Source organism: Tiliqua scincoides, chromosome 4 (assembly GCF_035046505.1).
Source record: "Tiliqua scincoides isolate rTilSci1 chromosome 4, rTilSci1.hap2, whole genome shotgun sequence".
In the NCBI taxonomy this organism is placed as follows: Eukaryota; Metazoa; Chordata; class Lepidosauria; order Squamata; family Scincidae; genus Tiliqua; species Tiliqua scincoides.
The window spans coordinates 150,332,366-150,353,131 of NC_089824.1; the positions used below are offsets into that span (position 1 = coordinate 150,332,366).

The 20,766-nt window shown below is 42.5% G+C and overlaps 1 protein-coding gene across 1 annotated transcript in view; it reads right to left on the reverse strand.

The window, feature by feature from the left end:
- The window catches only part of ROR1 (receptor tyrosine kinase like orphan receptor 1), a 214,943-nt gene extending 194,625 nt beyond the window's left edge, over positions 1-20,318 (reverse strand). The window contains exon 1 of the mRNA XM_066623616.1: positions 20,091-20,318. Coding sequence (XP_066479713.1) covers positions 20,091-20,193 — 103 coding nt within the window. The 5' untranslated portion in view covers positions 20,194-20,318. The remainder of the gene's footprint in view (positions 1-20,090) is intronic.
- Positions 20,319-20,766: the final 448 nt, after the last annotated feature.

Here is a 20,766-nt window from a genome sequence, read left to right on the forward strand (position 1 = left end):
ACACGGTTCTTGAGCTTTTGTGTTTATATATAAATACATAGCAAAGATCTTGCCTATACAGCTGGCTCTTCTTATCCTTGGGTTGGGCACCTGTGGATTTGACTCAGCATGGGTGCCAACACCCGGTGCCAATTCCCGGACACAATTGGAAGGCTCTTCCAGTCAAGTCCAAGAGGTCTTTGAGGGCTTTTCATGGATTTCATTACCCGCAGAAAACAGTATCTGCGAGAGATCAGTTCCCAAACCTCCTACAGATACCGAGAGCTCACCATATATGTCTTGACTAGAGTCTCATTTCAAATTATCAGAATAAATAACTAATACCATAGTCGTAATATTTATCTGTTTTTATTCAGTTTATACCCTGTTTTTCTTCCAAGTGGGCACTGAAAGCAGCTTACAAAATACAAGCATGCCTCCTTATTCATGGGAGTTCTGTTCTGGAACCCCGCACGGATACCTGAAATCATGGATATGGGTGAACACCCGTCCCCAAAGGTCCCAGGCCCCCCCCCCCGAGATTAGGGATCTCTGCTCCCCTTGCCATCAGAGGGGCCTCTGAGCTCAGCAGAGGCCAGATATGTCTGTCTCCAGCCTCTGCCAAGCTCAGAAGGCAAACACACAAACACAGTCAGAAACAAAATGGTCCAGAAACAAAATGGCAGCCAGTGAAGCTGCCAATCTGACAAAGTCAAATCACTTACCTCCAGTGACTACACAGACCACTGCATTCTGCACTAATTGTAGTTTCCAAATTGTCTTCTAGGGCAGCTCCATGCAGAGTGTGTTACAGTAGTCTAACCTCAATGTCACCATATCATGGATCATTGTGGCCAAGTTTGAGCAATCCAGATATGGCTGCAATGGGCACAGCAGCCAAAGCTGGGCAAAGGTACTCCTGGCACAGCTTCCAACTGGGTATCCAGGAGCAGCTGTGAATCCAGGGGAACCAAGCTGCAGATCTGGTCCTTCAGGGGGACTGCAATTCTATTTAGGGGAGGAGGATTGTCCAGTTATCTGCATCATGGATTTCTAAATCAAAAGAACCTCTGTCTTGTCTGGATTTAATCTCAGCTTGTTTGCCCTCATCTGATCCCAACGGCCTCCAGGCAATGCTCCAGGATTTTGACAACCAGGACAGGAAACTCTAATTCACAGATCTGAATGAACCATTACAAACATTACTAGTGTATGAACAGGCATTATTTGTTTTACGTTATTTTCCCACTCATCTTCACAAAACAGAGGTGCAACTCTATGCGCACTTATGTGGGCGTAAACCCCACTGAGCATAACCTGAAAGTAATGTCATGGCCGGAAGCAACATCATCAAGCAGGAAAATTTTTTTAACAATCCTAGGCTGCAATCCTATCCACACTTACCTGGGAGTAAGTCCCATTGGCTATCATTGTTTTTATGCCAATAAAGGTCTTACTGAACTGAACTGACTATCATTGTTAAAGCATATACATTTTAACCTGTTAAAAGTACAGATCTCTCCAAATGCAATCACATTCCCTGTTGGCTTCAAGTCTAATATACTAAAAATATTGAAATGAATGAGGACCCACCTGAAATTGGCTCACGATCCACCTAGTTGGTTCCAACCCACATTTTGAGAAACAGTGTTCTAGATCAATATTTTGAAGACATCCACTGACAGGCAGTCAGCCTAGACCTTTCAATGGCCACTAAATCATGCAAGATAAGTATGCAATACATAACTGGAGACAACAGGGAACTGAGTTTTGTCATTTTGCCCAGTTGTATAAATATTCTCTTTATTGTTATTTAATTGAGCAAATTTATGGTAGTGATCATTTTGTTCTCTGCTACAAAATCAGACCTATACGCAAAAGAAACCAGTAAGCTGACTAAAACAGTCAGAAGTTTTTGCTCCGTGAAATTATTAATAATGCTACCTTGTATTTCTATACAATATCACCTTTCATTGATTCAAGTATGTGAAAGTGTGCTACACAGGTGGATAAATAGAATTAGGGCCTATTTTACAAGTTAGGAAGAAAGCAACTTTGCCAAGGTCACTGAGTGAGCCACTGACAGACCTGGAGGCAAAAACAAATTCCCTCCCCAATTTCCAATCCTCCACTTAAGAAAATGAAGAACTGGAATAAGTCACAAACATGCTGTATTAGCAGAACACCCCGTGAGCTGCTGTATTTGGTGCCTCCTCACACAGAGATCCAACCTCAGCACTAGATCCGGTGAGGACTGAGCCACTAGTAATCTTGTCAGCAGCTTTCCCCTGCCCTTCACATGGAATGGCAATGCGATGCAAGAACAATTATGCCACTTCAGTGCTCACTGAGGGAGAAAGTCTATGGCTGGATTGTACCACTTCAGGCTACAAATGGAGGTTCACGTGATTGAATATACCATACTAAAAAAATCATCTCCATATAAAATCTAGATGTCACAAGGCAGGGTCCCACATCAATTCCCCCCTCCCACAACATTTATATTTGTAGGTACATATATTTCTTTTTAGACTTTAACATTAACCCCTAGACACAGGTTTACTACCTCGGGTAAAATGAGGCTTTAGCATAGAGCAGCAAAGAGTAGGGAAGGGACCTTCACCCCAATTCTTCCTGTGACTCCCTATGTGCTTTCTTTCTGGTTCACAGGATCTGCAGAAAATGGCCCAGAACTGCTACTGCTAAGGCCAGCCTACAAGGATTGAATTGCCCTCAACAACTATACAGTAATGATGTCTGAGGACACATAGTGCCTAAAAGACTGAAACGTCCTAGCTCAAACCTTGTCTCTGCCACAAACTCACTAGTTAGCCTTGGGAATGCCATTTCCTTCCAGCTGTAGATCCCCATTACTTCACACACTCTGAAAGCACTATAGACCAATAGTTCTCAAACGTTTTAGCACTGGGACCCACTTTTAGAATGAGAATCTGTCAGGACCCACCAGAAGTGATGTCATGACCAGAAGTGATATCATCAAGCGCGAAAAATTTTAACAATCTTAGGCTACAATCCTACTCATACTTCCCAGGAGTAAGTCCTATTTACTATAATTGTTAAAAGAATATACATAGCAGCCTGTTAAAAGTAACAGATCTGTAACATTTCCCTAAATGCATTCGCATACCATGGTAGCACCAAATCTAATATATTAAAAATAAAATATTGGAATGAATGGCGAGCCACCTGAAATTGGTTCACAACCCACCTAGTGGGTCCTGACCAACAGTTTGAGAAACACTGCTATAGGCTATCAAGAGTATTGTACAATACAATGAAAAAATAGGAAAAGGCAGCCAACCCATCCTTGTACTATCAGACCTCAATTTTCTTCTGGGCTGAAAAAGAAGCCAGGTGAAAGTTCTCTGAGTTGTGTATGTGTACATTTCAAAAGGCTTTTAAGTTCCATTTCAAATTAAACAACAGCAACAAAAAGATCAGATGTCCTCACATTTTGGAAACACAGGATATTCAAGGGAGTAAAGTGGCTAACAAAAGAAGTTTATGATCCAAGCCTGTGCTTGGGATTCTCAGTCTCTGAGCTGCAGGCACATAAGGAAAGTCATCTATTTGCTCTTACTAAACCCTATCTAACTATTCACCCCTTCACAGAGGAAACAAAGCTTCAAAAGTAAAAACAAAACAAAATCCTGGCCAAGGATCAACTTTCATCTGGTGACAGCATGTTACAGATTTAGAAAAATTACACAGGAAGATGAAAGCTTAAAAAGCTGGTGCTGCTATTCATCCAACACAGCATAAAAGTTATCACTTAGACACAGCAACAAAAGTCACCCTGATGCAGATAACAATCCAACCCAAAACAGACTTTACATAAGGATTTTCCCTGGGGCTTATACTGTATTTTGCACAGTGAATGTACAAAGGATATTTTGCACAGCGAGGGTATATAGGAACACAATGTAGGATATTAGAAGAAATGCTATACAATTACAAACAATGTAGGAATTTAACAGGACTCAATGTTAAAATATTACCAAAATGTTATTTTATACCTCAGCTTTTACCATTTGTACTTGCATATTTGCCTCCAGCAGTAGAGCAATGTCACTTATGATTGTGTATGAAAAAATAGGCAACTTAAAACACAATTTTATACACGTTTACTTAGAAATAAATTCCACTCTGTTCAAGGAAGCACACACCCAGATAAGTGTGTTTAGGACTGAATTAATAGCAGCAGTGAAGAGACCTCAGATTACAGAGATAATTGCTGGAAAGAATACAGCTGTACCCAGATATTTGGCACAATACTTTAAAACAGGGGTTCCCAACCAGTGGTCCGTGGACCACAGGTGGTCCATGAGAACCTGAAAAGTGGTCTGTGAAGTCTCACCCTCAGAGAGAGAGAGAGACAGACAGACAGACAGACTTCGGTAATTTTAATAAGTGCTTCTGATCAGAGAGGGCCAAACGCCAAGTAATAAAAATGTAGTAAGTAAATAAATAAATATCTCTGCACTTGGTCAACAGATAAGGGTAAACCTCATTGAAGAAGCTCCGTTAGGAAAGCAGTTGCCAATGTAGTGGTGAAATCCATTTATTATAATGAACGTATCCTCAAGTATCTAGTGTTCCAGTAATAGACACTACAGACTAAAAGGCCAATGTGTCCTCAGGTTAAATTCTAACCACAACAGGAGGTCAGGATATGCCCCCACAATTGTCCTCATGTCTTTCCACACTTGACCATACATTCCTTTATTACAGCAGAGTATTTGAAAAATGACAAGCTGAAAAATATGAAGAAAAACTTCACTGATTCAGCTAGATCCAAACCACCAAGTTCCAGAAAACAGTATGGTTCTCAGATAAGGACTATCCATGATTTGTGTAATATGAAAAACACACTAATGCCATTTTACTTTGAACAAAACCATGAGCACTCGAAAGGATGCCGAAATAACCTCAAGGCCATAGACAACAAACACATTTTTGTGGACTAAAATGGATCTTTTCACTGAAAATTTGTGAGCAAGCCAGTATAAACAAAAAGGCCACACAGACAACCAAAGAAAGCAGCTATTTCCCATTCAGGAGAGTAAATTCCTTGAATTGAAATAAAATAACTCAGGATTTGGTTTTCCTATAATTTTTCCTCTCTAAAGAATAAAACAGAACAATGTTTAGAACACTACCCACTTGTTCCCTTGTGAATATGTGGCTTATGCAATGGATTTTGAGAGACACGGGCCAATTTTTTTTTTAAATATGAAATGCTTCTTTCAAGTTTAATATAAACTTGAGATACTTTGCTTATATTATTCAGATACACTATGAGGAATGCAATATCACCACATGAGCTGGGCTGAGTAACTGGACTATCCAGGGTAACTAGCCTATCTCTAGTAGTAGTTTCCAAACCTCTCTTGCTCTTTATGTCATTTTTTTTTAAAACACAAGTGATAATTCTTCATGCCCTATGCTTTTATCTGACCAGATCAGTACTCAGCTATTCAGAAATCAAGGAGAGGGAACGGGTAAAGGCAAGTGCATCAGTGGGAGGTGCACTAATGCCTTTTGTTGACCACAGGCCTACAAAATTGAGGGTCAGAAAAGTTTGTCCCATACTTTATGGTGGTTTGATATGAATTTGGGGTGCCGATTCCAAAAATGGCATCTGTTTTGCCCTATCACGTCTAGTTTTGGAAATATAGTATAGCCTCATTAGTGAATGGTTCAAGCAGCTTCCTCATGAGGAAGTCATGGTGTAGGCTTCCTCATGAGGAAGTTGCTTGGACCATTCACTAAAGAGGCTATACTATATCTCCAAAACTAGACGTGATAGGGCAAAACGGATGCCATTTTTTGAATCAGCACCCCAAATGTGCCCAGGAATTGGTGTAACGTTTAAGGAAGCAAAATGTGTGTTGGCCTGTGCAATCACTTGTCAGAATACGAAAAGCATAAGAGAAGAACCTTAAGTCTTTAATCCCAGATCATAGCACTCATCCCCTCACCATGCTTCTATCAGAGCACTGTAGCATGCAACTAGAAGCAAGACATTCTGGAGGCAAGAAACCCAAATGTAATTTATTTCAATCATCATGCTTTCTATTTTATTTCTCAAAACACTGGCTTGTTTCAACAACAAACAGTAAATCATATTTGGTTTTAACAATGTCAGAATAAGCACTCGAGCCCTATGAGCCACTGCATTAAGGTCCCAGTGTTAATGCAACACACCTGACCTCCCACACCAGGCATAAGCTCTACTGAGCTGGTGATTGCCTCCAGCAAGAGATAGCAGTGACATGAAAAGGACATTTCTGCTGCAGTGTTGTGCTGGGGTAGCAAGGGCAGGGTCTCCATTGGACAATTTTTCAGGATCCCAGTTATGCGAAAACAGAAGAGGCTCTAGACAGAAAACAAAAACAAACCCACCTGGTTTGTTCACACACACACCCAAAAAGACAGAATGCTGTTTAAACTATGACACTTTTTTAGTCTGCAAGGTTAGAACACAACATGTTCTTGAAAATACTATACATTAATTACGTACTGTTACTTATTATTCCACCTCTTCCATCAAGGGACTCCTAACCAACTTTCCAGTGCTGATACAGCTGCAATACAGCCCTGAGGTAAGGGAACAAATGTTCCTTCCATGACTGTGCCCCCATGCCAGGATGCAGCATGGACCTCACTGGCAAGGCTGCATAGGCTTTGGAAAGTTAGTTAGGATTGGGCCCTTACTCTTACAACCGAACTGCAGAGAAAGTCAAGTCATAACATAGTAACTGGTTGAAAACTAGTTGGTGAGTTTCATAATCAAGATGCAATTTGATGGAATCAGTTTTTCTGTATCTAAATCTATCCACCCTGCAACAATGAAAAGTCATTTAACCTGTCCATTTCATTTCAAGTTTCCATTGTGATGCTCCTAAAATATGATGAAATTATTTCTGAGACATGTTACAAAGCAAAATTTCTGTTGTCAATAGGATGTTAGTTTTTTACTTCAACTGAAAGGAGAAAAGCAAAGTAACAATATTTAATAGCTCATAGTTAATAGCTTAAGTTAATAGTTAATCATTGAAGCGCATGAACACGTTTTCTAATTCATTAATGGCCTTTAAAGAGGGAGTTTAATTTATATAGTTAAGAAGAAAAGCTTCCCAGATGCTACATATGTATTCTCTTAATGCTTTGAATAATTCTTCTGGTTTCATTGACAGGTAACATGCGTAAGTCTAACCTCTTCAGTACTTGCATTTAATAGGTACACACTTAATCCCTTTATTGGAAAGACAGAACTGTTACCCTTAGGTTGTTTTTATCATCTTAGAGGATTATCTGAAGTAATTCCAAGATCAGCAGAACTGAAAATGAGCCATGGTTTGGAGAAAGGCCCCTTTACAGACTTGGAAATAACCAACTAAAAATGGGAAGCCATGTAGGCAGCACCCTGTTGCAATCTCCTTTACTGAAACACTACAGTCCTTATTTTGAGCATTTTACATGACAGGGAAGTCTAACCAAATGATTCGGCTCTAAAAAACTTTGAAGAGGTTATCTGGCACACCAAGTGTAACTGGCTCTAGATAAAAGCTGCTAAACTAAATCAGCTCATCAAAGGTTATCAGAGAGTGAGACTGTCTAAATCTTTGCTCTTATGTGCTCCTGAGTTCCTCTATAGCAGTGGTTCCCAACCTGGGGTACGTGTAATATTTAGCGCTTTCAAGGGAGATAATTACCTATATTGTTCCAAGTGCTGATGAAGAAAATATACAAATATCCTTTAGAGTGTAGGAGTGAAATGTTTCCATTTTAATCTATTAAAAACCTGTACTCTGCATATAAAACTCTGGGGAACACTGGGATAACACCAGAGTAGGCAATGGGTCCAAAGGCTCCCACAATAACACGGCTCATGCAACAGCTCATAGTTGTTACAGATGTGTCTGCCATGGTAGTTTCAAGTGATCATACCCTAAGGCTGCTCCACTAAAAGCAATTGACCTCAGTGAGCCTAGAGATTTTACCAGTTTCATCCCCTCCAAATTTACTGACGTAAATGTTATCTCTCAGAAGCAAGGCAGGGAATTTCAAAAGCAATGCCAAACTGTACACTGAGGAAAAGAGGAAGAAAACCCACCTCCCAATTGTTCGGTCTGCAGGAATAAAGATTGGAATGCAACATATCCAACCCCATGGGGATTTGCTGGGTGGGGGTTTAAATCACCCTGGGTTTATCCAGATGTCTGCAACATCAGAGACTCCAATGATCAGCAATTCTATTACATGTTAGCATTTGCCTAAAAATGCAGTACGTAGACTGGCTTCTATTAAAACCAATTATTATCCTATGTACTGTATAAGATTTCACAACAAAGGCTTCGGAAATGAAAGTAAGAAGGAACAAAAACAATCTGTTTTAACACGGGAAGAATTGCTTCCTGCTGCAACCCCTAAGGCCACAGCAGTGAGCTTAGTGTCTCATCTCTTTCCACCAATCAAACAATTCTCAGCATCACTGAACAAAAGCTCTTGCAAAAGGCATCAGTTACACTATTGTTTTTTTCCAGGCCAATCACCCACTCCCCCAACACACGTTTTTAATAACCCAGAAAGAACAAAACAATATACAGCCCAGATAAGAAACTGTGACTCATGAGGACTTGAAGCCAAAGCTTTACCAAAAGTTTCCAGTATGATCCTCAGAGGGCTTCTGAATCAAGTGTTTCAATTCTGTAAAATGGGTGTAGATAAGAATCATCCCAATCACTGTCATGCCACTGAGTAGGAAAAACATTATAATAGTTGATGCAGAACGTTAAGTTTTCATTTCAGTGGGAGCACCCTGTCATTGCAAAACAATTACTCTTGCAGATCGTGGTACAAGACTGGTTTTTCTGGACTAATAAATAGTCTCTAAGCCATGGGCTATGCAAAACAATTAATGCTCACCTGCCTGAATTCCCACTGAGAGAATATTCAAAGAGGGGTACTGGCAGACCAGACTATTTAAAGTATGTAAGTGGGAAATAAGCAGGGCAAGTGGACTGCCTTGGCACACGGTCAGGACTCTGACCTAACTGGCATCACTAAGACATGATAGTAGGAGGCATATGACTGGAACACAAGTCAAGAATTTGGCAGCAGCAGGAGAAGACTGCTTGTCAACAGCAGGTGCCCCTGACACTTGTGCAGCCATACAGTGCCCACAATTGTATCTGACGTGCTAGCTGGGTCAGAGCGAATAAGCATTTCCCCAGTGGGTTGAGTGCTGAAAAAAAATGTGATACCTTCAAGAAAGAGACTTGGATCTCCTGTAACAAATAAAGAGCTCCACCTTTATTGCACTATGAACTGACTGATGGGAAAGGCTAGTATTTTGCTGCTTAATTCAGTTTGACCCAAGGCTGTTATGCTCGAATTTGAATACAACCCACACATTCCAAGTGTTCTAGGTTGAACACAACAAGAACAGAGGCTACCTATACAAAAATAATACAAACTCTGTAGAGAAAATGATGTTGTGAACAACCCTAATTCATTTTGTTACTTGGAAATCAACATGATCCTGCAGGTGTTCACTCTCAGGTAAGCATGTATAGCTAATGCAGTCAGAGGGTCAGAATTTCAACCATAGCACATATACTTGAAGTATAATTAGCTGCAAAGCATGCAACAGCGCCCTAACCCTTTTATGAAAGATGGAACAAAAATTTTGGGCAGGGGTAAGAAATTTAGAGCAGAAAAGTGGCTAGAAGAGAATGGCGGGAGTGTTTTTAACTCTGTCCCTCCCAACTGATTTTGCCCTTTGTGGGAAAGGGAAGTGTATACTTACCCTCATAAAGACTTATCTACAACCCTCAAAGGGAAAGCACATCTAGGCATTAGAATCTGGAGTGGGAAAACAGTGGTTAATAGAAGTCTAAACACTCCTTGCCTCTTTACACCAGTCTTCTGTTCTAAATCCCATTCCGCTTGAAATTGCTTTGATCAAAACACTGTTGTACACATTAGGGCACAGCCTTCCAAACCCTGGTCCGGGGCCGGAGCTGGGGTTTGGAGAAACCCCTCCTCCCCATATCACAGCTTACCATTCTGCCAGGTCGCTGCATGACTTCTACTGCGATCAGTGGACAGGGACCCTCTGGGCAGGTGCGTCTGCTGATATGTTCTGTCGCACAGCCTGCTGGGATGTCGGGCAGCAGATGCGACTGCCCAGAGTGTCCCTGTACTGTGTCCCATTCACAGTAGAAGTCATGTAGTGACCCACTAGAACAGTAAGCTGCTGTCCGAACGGGGACCGTTTTTTCGTTACATAGTGGTCACAAGTTTGGCAACTGCTGCATTAGGGTGAAATGAGTAGTTGGCCTGTAGTGTTGACTAGACAAAATGAGGCTTAAAAACAGTTGTGGTTTATTCTCACCCATTTCCCCCAAAGGCTTAGTACTTGCTACGCACAACAGCTGATTAGCACCACAACGCAGTAAAGTATTTACTGACAGATCTACAAGTTACATGACATAAGAGGTCGGCATATGAAAGAAAAAAAAATGTTTCATTCATTCTGTGGGCCCCATACAAACCTGGAGATGTGGAAACCTGGTGTAGAAATCTGGAGATGTACCACACATACCTGTTCAAAAGGTGTGGAAATTCTTAGCTTCATGGTCACATTCCTAATAATTTTAGGGCCCAATCCTATCCAACTTTGTAGCATCAATGCAGTCAAGCCAATGGGGTATGCACTGCATCCTGCAGTTGGGGGAGGGAGTCAAGGAGGCCCCCTCAGGATAGGGGAACATTTGTTCCCTTACCTCAGGGCTGCATTGAGGCTGGAAAGTCGAATAGGATTGGGACCTTAGTTATTTTACTTTCTAGAAGACAAGCAGAGCCATAAACACTCTTGACTTCAACTGTTTACAAGACTGAAATACTAAAATAGCCCAATAAGGATATGTAGCATGCTTTAACGAGCAGACCTTGCAATGCTAAAAGATATCCTATGCTTTCTTGCTCAAATGCAAGTTCCACTGAGCCCAGTTGGGCTTAGTCTCAAATAATCATGGATAAGATTGTAACTTTAACCAACTTGAATGTGCAATTTAGCCAACTCTAACAAGATAACCGGGGTTCTTATTTGAAAGCTCACACAGCTATTTGTTTTTATTTGCATTAAGCCTGTGTATAGATATTTTTGGTATGTAAGATAATATCTGTGTAACAAGCACCTGCTTTTAGTTAAAGGTTTCTGAAGCATTTTCAGCTATGAGATTTTCAGGGCCTCAAATGGCTATTGCATTTCTTTGCCTGTCTCTAAAGAGCGGCATCTAGTGTCACACCTCAGGGAAGATAATTTTGTCCAAGCTTGGGAGCTCACAAGGAATCTTCAAACGTCTCACTCTTGCTTGGGAAAGTTTAACTTAAGCTACCCAGACATTTTTTGTGAGTCCATAAATCAGCACATCACTCCCATAGGACATTTATTAAAATAACATGTTACGATAAGCCTCCTTTAGTAACAGTTACTATTTCGCCCATTTGGGCAGAATTAATGGGTAAAAATGGAATAAGGACAATAGAAAGCATTCATTCCAATTCATGCAGAAACAGGGTCTGCACCAAGGCATTTTGGTGCATGAAGTGAAAAACACAAATCCCCTTCCTAGTTCTTGCCCATAGTTTATGACAGATTGTGTCTGTGGGTCCGATCCCTCTCCTATTCTGTAACCTGTAATGGTGCCTTACAATAATTATCATCCAAAGTGGCTTTCTCACCATGCCTCATTGCAGGGTTGCCTCTGATCAGAATGATATCCAAATTGCAGGCTGCTGATATTAGGTAGTTACTCCAGCACATTTTTTTTTTCCATCTTACAAGTAAATCTGCTATCTGGAAACCATTAGGGTGGATTTCAAAAGAGGACTGTATTACCTCAGACTTTGGAACTCAGAGAAGCAACATAGCATCAATTATGTCACAAAACAAAGGGTGGCCCTTCCCTCTCGCTTGTTTTAGTGTGATGATCTTTGTTCAACCCCGTCCCTATTATTACCCGTAGGCTCATTATCAAATAAAAGCTATACTGTGTAGATCAGCCATTCCCAAAGTGCAGGTCATGACCCACTGATGGGTCATGAGACCATGCAGGGTGGGTCATAGGCTGGACCTTCCCACTTATCCTTGTGTCCAAATGGCTCAAAAATGGAACCATTCTGAAAGCAATGGGCAGCCCCGGATGCTTCTCCCAGGTTGCAGTGAGCCGACGACCCACTCTGCTGGCCTCCATGAGCTTTAGAATGGCCCATAGAAGCCTCTGAAAGCCACTTCCAGTTATCAGAGCAATTCCCGCTTTTCATCCAAAAGCCAAAGAGGCTTTTGCCTGTTTGCGAAGTGGTTTGGTAGAGAACAAACATTGAGAAACGCCGCACTAGAACATACACTGTACACTTGTGCACACGAGGCACTTCAATATGTCACAGCTATAAAAATATGAGAGATTGTGAGCACAATCCTAAGTGCTCAATTGGCTAGCACAAGTCCCTTGCACCAGCCAAGGAGTGTTGCACCTCCAGGACTGTTGGTTGGTTCAGTGTGAGGATGCGCACTGACCCGCAGAAGCCAAATCCAATGTACATGCCAAAAGAATAAGGTAAGTTTGCACCAGCCTGGGGAGGCCAGCACAGGGATTTGGGGGAGGGGGTGCAACAGGGGCATTTTAGTGTGAGAGGAAGAAGGGCAGCAAGCAGGCCAGTGGGCAGACCAGGCCCAGGAGGGGAGTGGGATGGACCTCTGGACTCAGGCCAGATCCCAAACTCTTTCCCAGACAGCCCAGCATTACACCAGGCCACTCAGATCTGCACCAGTAATTTAGCCGGCACAGATCTGAGTAGCCCCATTGAGGTGGCTGGGGCATTGCTCGGGGTAAGGGAAAAAATATCCCCTTACCCCAAGTTGTGCCACAGCCACCTCCTAACCTGTGATGGATGTAGCGCATGACAGTTGGCCTGCCTAGTCCAGAGCAGGTTAGGATTGGGCTGGCCATGGTATTTTTATTGACATGAATCTAAAATTATTCAAAAGCCTGAATTTTAGAGACTGTATAACAGGGTGGCCAAACTTGTTTAACCTAAGAGCCACATAAGATAAACTTCAGATATTTGAGAGTTTATTCTTGAAATATTTAAATTCTTAAAAATACATTTACTGACCATAAACATTAAACTTACATTTTAATCCAATGGATTCTCAGTAAATTATAAAGTTTGAAATTTTTTATTTACCTTTAATATTAATGTGATGCAAAAAGGAACTCAGCTAACATATTTCTATGAACCACACATATATCAGAGACTTATGTGGCTCACAAGCCACAGTTTGACCACCCCTGCTATTCAAAATAGCTAAAATTCATAACAGCTAATTAAAGTCAAGGAGGTTAATTTTATTATACCTTCTGCAATTTCTGCCTGCCCTGGACTGTCACATGTATAAAATAAGGGTAAAACATTCCATACAGCTGAATCTAAGACAATAATAACTGACAATATTACCTCCGAGACCTGGTTATCAAAAGAAAAACAGAATGCACAGTCAGACTTGGAAAGATGTTTTATAAAGCAATTAAATTTGAAGAAAAAAAATGTAGGAATGCCTGGAATTAAGGGAAACCATCCAAGTTTGTCTCTTAGGAGATAGCCTGGTTTTAGTATTTTGCAAGGAGATTGATAGCAATGTGAAATGTAAAGACCCAAAAGAACTTTCTCTAAATACTGGATTAAAATGTTTAAGCCTTTAGACAGATAGACTTAAAATTCCACAGAAGGTATCGCTTTAAAAAGGAATTAAATCTATCTATTAGCTTTTACTTTTGGCCGACTACATAATTATTTTTCAAAATAAAGTGATCATTCTACCAGAAGAACTCCACAGACACACCACCAAAAGAACATCACAGATGAATCCATCATGGTCAGTTCTATCGTGGTCTCACCTTTAGGAGATTATACCTTATGCCCAAGTTCCCCTGGTTGTACTGAAATCTTTCCAACTATTGTGATTTATATTGTGATCATACTCTGACATATTGCACAAAATGTATCTCACAAATTAGAAATGTGAGCCAATGCGGTTTGGTGACTACAGTAGTGGGGAACTCAGTTTTTAATGGTCTGCTCAAGATTCCTGGAGGCTGCTTCACACATAACGTTATAAAATATACAAAGAGGTAAAAAGGTAAGGTGTGAATGCAGCTGACACTGTTTGCAGTCACATGTTTCATGGAAATAATCCCATCAGGGAATCTGAATTGGCTGTGTCTTATGGTCAAACTTATATATTATAGTAAAATCAGATTTGCAGTTGTGTAATGTGTAACACAGTTGGATGGCCTTGGGCAAATTATTTATATTCCACCCATCATAGTATTCAGGGTGATATAGATGGGTCCCCGTGCAGGCACTGAGTACACAAAGGCCTGCTTAATTTCAGTAAAGTGGTTGCATCTTGCTCTCAGATCATGTCTTGGGACTCAAACTATTCCCTCTCAGCCTTCCTACCTTGTGAGAGTAAAACAGATTGATCCCCATGTATTTCAACCAGATTTCTTCAGATGACATAAGGGATCAAGATAAACCAATAATTCTTTCTCATTTGTTTCAGTATAGATGCAGTCACATATCTGTCTGGAAACTATTTAATCAATAATTGGTATTTAATAATTAATTGGTTTAAACCAATCACCTTCCATCCAAGGATGAAATGTTCAGGGCTTGAGAAAGACCAAACAGAAAGTTGCATTCAAAGTTCTGAGATGGGCAGATGGGAAGAACAGGGAAAACAATGGAATTTTAGGGAGACTGATGTTTAACAGACTGTTGGTTAGTGGCGTTTAGCCAGAGTGGGAGAATTTTACCTCTGTGGGTGCTGTGTGGAAACTGGAGTCAGGGAAACTGTCAGTGACCTTATCTCGAGTTGATCTCTCGCTGTGTATAAGTGCAGGCTAATGCAGGAGTGATCTTTGGTGAAGGACATCAGATCCTGGAAAACAGCTTATCTGGGTAATAGTACTGTGAAGGGCAGAGTCAGGGCAGTTATAACACTGATAGTTTCAGTGCAACAGGAAGTTCTCCATAACAAGTGAGAGTTAAAGCTCTGAAATACACTCTTTGAACTAACTCTCTAACGCACTTCAGCAGTGATATTGCAACTACTCAAGCAAAAGCCGTTGGTACCCAGCAAGAAGCTGCAATAAATATAAAACGCTGTGTTATAACAGAAACCAAACAAGCTATCTACCCCCTTTTAAGGGAGATAATAATTACATTGCTCTTTCTAAAGGTCAGCTCCTGTTTTTCTCCTAGGAAGAGTTGTACAGTACTATTAAACACAGTGGCTATTCTCGGAACTTCACTGCCCTCAGAATTTAAGCTTGGTCAACACTGCCCTCAGAACCTGATGGGAACAGTGTTACACTATCACCACATGTCTTTTGTGATCACACATTCTTAAGATAAGCAGTCACACAGAATATTAAATATATGTATTCCTAATTTTCCATAGGATGTATCAATATGGTTGTCTTCCAAGACTGAAGGATGCCAATGATGAACAGCCTGAACTACTGATTCCACTTTATTTTGAAAGCAACCCTCCAAGTATCAATGATACAAATTCCAAGGACATAAATTGGGGTAATATTTGCAAATCTCTTTAGTTTAAAAATTTCTAGTGGAAGTAAATTCAACACTAGCTGGCCCTGCATTTTAAAAAGGCAAGCAAAGCTATACCAGATAGCCATGAGGGCAACTAATTTTAAACAAGGGCCATCTTTTGAATTGAACAAGGTCTGAAGGACCAGCAATATCAGCTCCAACCACTTATTCACTCCCAGACAAGAAGACACATAGGAAGAGGGTGGTTTAAACCCTTCACTTCTCATGTCAAGAACAACAGAGAATTTGGCAGAATCTTTTCCACAGCCCTGTTAGTGTTTCACTACTATTTGCCTGACTTGGCTTGCTGACAGCAGTGAAGCACTAAGATTCACAAGGGGAAAACGTTTTCAGAGCATCCCTTTTGCCGGTCACACTTAGGCAGGTGAGGTTAAAGAGGCTCCGCTTGGAAAAAGATAGCTAAGATGCATAACAACATTTCTGAGGGAGGCCATAGGAGGATCAAGGTCCAGACTTGGCCTTCAAGTGTCTACAGGAGGGGGGTCAGCTCATTTGGCAATGACATCACCAGGTCAATCACCAAATTTCTGGGTTGCTGAGTTCCACAGTATGCAAAACTTGATTTGCACCTACCTACCCTACCCTCCTAGCCTACCACCCAATTTGCTACATACCTGCATGACTCTGAAGTTGCAAAGTCAGCATGCTGGAATCTCACCTGCAGCCTCGCAGAGTCCTGGTGCCGCCCCCACCCCCTGGTAAGAGTGCCATCCACTGGTTGGCCTCAGGACTGCGACCTCAAAAAACTTTGGTTGGCGAGCTGTATCCAGACCACGGGCCATAGGCTGCCAATCCCCAGTCTACAGTTTCCAAGATCTTTTCAACATTTGGTCTTCTTTGACTAGACTAAGAAATAGACTCATGTACAATTGTGAAATAGCAGCAGATCTTATAGTTACAATCAATTACAAAGACACACAAAACAAGCAAGTTGTTTCATCCAACTTCTATTTCAAAAAACATGTTTTCCTCCAGAGCTCTGCAGAGCTCTTCATCAATTCCGAAATGTTAATGTCCAAAGAACAAATTAACTCCAAAATTATGTTTTCAAATATTATTTTTTAAAAGTTGAAATATTAAAGATATTTCTTGTACAGTTAAACATTTGGAGATGATAATGCTCAAGCAACAGATAATCACAGACCTCTGTCTGTCAAGAGGAGCCAACAGATGCATTAAGTTCCTATTGAAGGCTGCAATTCTATACGTTTACCTTGGAGGAAGTCCCATTGGGATTTATTTCTGAGTAAACATGCATAAAACTACGCTTTTTAATTTCAGTGCAAACACATTTACTTGAAAGAATGTACTGTGAGTACACAGCTCTTGGTGCTGATTCACACATGTGTCTTTTATCACATGAAGACAGTGATAAAATTCAGTGATTTATAAAAGTCAGTGAGTTAATTCAGTGATAAATCATATGTGCAGATGAAATCTAGAAATCTAATACTACAGATAGAAATTTCACATAACCTCAAGGCCACCTTGTGCGTAATGCCCTTCAGAAAAGACTGTTCACACATTCAGTTGCCAGGCATTAGGTGTATAGTTATCAGTGTACAGTATATGTGAACTAGATATTAGAACTGGAGCCTCCAACCTGTTCTCCTTCATACATACCCCTCCCAAAAGTCTTACACTCCATGTTAATACAAACAAGTTCACATGTCCAAGGTTCTTTACGAACAATCACTAAAGTGTATTATAATCCTCACTTTACCCATAATTATGCACTGAATACATGTGGAAATACCTTTTAGCCACCCTGATAGCAGACATTTTAAAAGAGTGTTAATTGATAACATTAGTACACAACACCATCAGGTTCTTGGTGTTTTACAGAACTAGCAAAAGATGCAAGTCTCTTCTTCCACAATCCAAAATTTGCCAATTGTGCTAGGAGCAGAAGAAGGATGGAAGAGACAATGGATGAATATGAACAAATGCATATATCCTTCTGGGTATTTTTTTTTCATATGTAGGGCAGGGCCTTTGCTTGAAATGTGTAACACAGTATATATGTGGCTTTCCCCCCTGGTGAGGTCCACACTAATTGAGTTTCAACAACGCTACAGCATCAGGATGTCCCAGACCATTCACCGAACAGTTGGGGATGCAGTCTGGAATTAAGCTAATCCACATTAAGTGATCTGGCACATGGACCTTTCCACACAGACCCCCACAGAGATCCAATTTAAAACATTCCAGCCAACTATTGCTATCATGCAGGATTATACTCACCATCTGACCCAACTGTGCAATCACAAATCATTACCTTTCCAGGGCTCTTTCAGTCATCCTTAAAGACTTGCCAAAAACAAACCCAAACTACCAAACCACATGCATGACCAGGGGACCCAACTATATCTTTCCTTGCTTTTATCCACTGCCCCCTCCAGCTTCAGAATTGTTGCTATTCCCCGACTCAATCACCTCAATCAACTTTTCAACCCCCAGCTTGAAGAACAATTTGACTGAATCCACAGGAGCAGTTCATCCTCCTTTTCATTATGTCCAGCCCAGGAAAAAAAGAAAGGGAAGCCCTGGAGGCTTCCCACAGGGATATTTATAAAGGCCTGAGTTTGCCTTATTAGCTTGTTGCCATTATGGGTCTGGGGTTTTTTTTAGATGCCAGTTGAGGTAAGGCTTAGGAATAAAGTCTCGGGAATCTACCAATCAGCTTAAACTGGCCACATAACTACCCTTAGACTTTGCAGATGCTGTGGACTGAAGGCACGCACATGTCTAACTAGGCTCTGATGCAAACTGTGAAAATGTGGAAGCGATCAAGTCAACAATTGGCAGAGTTCTAGTCTTTGTTTATTCAGATTCACACATCGACCCTTAATTTCATTCAAGAGAATGCAAACTCTTGCAAAAGGAGAAAGGAAGAGGGGGAGGAGGTGGCCAAAACACTGGATTCCTTCTGAGGTTCTTGCAAGAGAGCAAACAAACTAAACCAACTGCAGCAGGAAAGTCTGTGGGGATCCTGAACAAGAGCAGAACCACCTATGCTCAGCAATGATGGCAAAATTGGTAGGTGATTCCCTCATACAAGTCAATGCCAAAGCTAACCACACTCAACTCCAAATGGGCTTCCAATCACTTTAAGCACTGCTCACCTCTGCTTTCAGTATTAGGGCTCATTGCTGGCACATGTGAAGTAAGACCAACTTGTTTCTCAGCATGTGCCAAGTACATTTTCGTTCATCACTGAATAAAGACAACCATCCCCAAAACAACTGAGATGTTCAAAGGGAGACTTTTTTGAGTCAGAAAACATGGCCTGTAGACAAACCTGAACCTGTTTTGAAAGTGCAGGTCAACACCCACTAGATTCAGCAAGTAAGTTCCAAAAGAAAGACTAACAGGGATGGCATTTGGAATGGGTAACTGAACTTGAAGGGTGGATGCTTTGCTGGCGGAAGAAGCCTGGGCTGTGCATAGGCATCTCATCCTATAATAAGGAACAAATTGTTGACTTCTTACAGTGACAGAACACAGGATTCCAAGTGGAGTAACAGTCATGACTTCCTAATGTCAGCCTGGGGCAGGGGTCTTCCTCAGTGATGAAGAAAGCCAATTCTGAAAATGTTCACTAGTGCTCTGCCCTTTTGACTATATATGTTTTTGGCCAGTCCCACACTGGACTCCAGGGTGGGCTGAATCCTGAAGCCCTGGTGTGTGTCCAAATCTGACCAGTTAGCTCATAGCACCTGGTCCCAGGTGGCAGTCAGAGTCCAATCTTATGGATGTCTACTCAGAAGTGAGCCCCACTGTAGTCAATGGGACTTACTCCCAGGTAAGTGTGGACAGGATTGCAGCCAATCCTGTCCACACTTACCTGGGAGTAAGCCCCATTGATTACAATGGGATTTACTTCTGAGTATACCTGCATAGGCTTGGGTTCTTAGGCTGCAAACCTATCCATACTTTCCTGGGAGTAAGATCCCTTCACTAAAATGGGACTTGCTTCTGAGTAGACAGGCACAGGATTGGGCTCTCAATCCCCCCCACTGAACGAAAGGTCTTCCCACGTCCGCGGCTCAAGAAGCTCAACGCGCCCCATTCCACTTCGTGGGGCTTCCTCGAGAGTCAACGTGCCCAGCTTCGGGCTGTCCCGAGTCCCCACACATCTCCCCACCCGCACCACGCAGAAGGTCCCACCGCTGCCAGCTCCTCCTGCAGTCTGCCGCTTCCACACTCGCACCACCCCCCAGCCAGGCTCTCTCCCTCCAGGGGCAGGCTGAGTGCAGCGCTGCTGCAGGGGCAAAGGCTGGGAAGAGTGAAGGGCTTCTGGCCCCGGCGCATCCCCCGGCAGCAGGCGGAGGAGGAAGAGAGGGAAGCCGCGCCGCGCCGGCGGGGACCTCGCTTACCTGGGGCCGCGGCGTGCGCCAGGCTCCGCGTGTGCAGCCACAAGAGCAACTGGAGCAGGAAGGGGCTCCTCTCCCACCCGCCCGGCCGGAGCTGCCGCTGCATCCCTGAGCCGGCTACTCCACCATCCAGCAGTCCTGCTCCGGGGCGCTCGCAGGCAGGCTGTGGCCGTCCGCCCCGCGCTGCGCTCTGGAGCTGCCGCCGTCTGCAAGCCAGCCAGCCAGCGCGCGCTCTCCCTCTCCCGCGCGCTCGCTCGCTCGCTTGTCACTTTCCTAAGCTCCGCTCCAGACCGACCCATCCCAGGCCAAGGCAGCCAGCCCTGCTGGCCACAGGCGGCCGGCAGCCAGCCGCGCTGCCTGGCTCACCAGCGCTCCCTGCCGGGGAAAGCCGCGACAAGGCGCGCGGCAGCCCCGCCAGCTTGACCCTGTGGCTGAAAAGACCCGGCAGCCCCCCCTTCGCCCTTCACTAAGATCCCCAAAAAGAATGAAGAGAACTCTCCAGCTATGCCCAGGGTGAAAACAGCTTTAAGAAACACTTACAGCCCAAGCCTATGCATGTCTACTCAGAAGTAAGTCCCACTAGAGTCCATGGGGCTTACTCCCAGGAAAGTGCGGAAAGCATTGGGCTGTGCCACAAGCCGGCCGTAAAGGAGCCTTGAACTCACTTCGAAACAGGGTG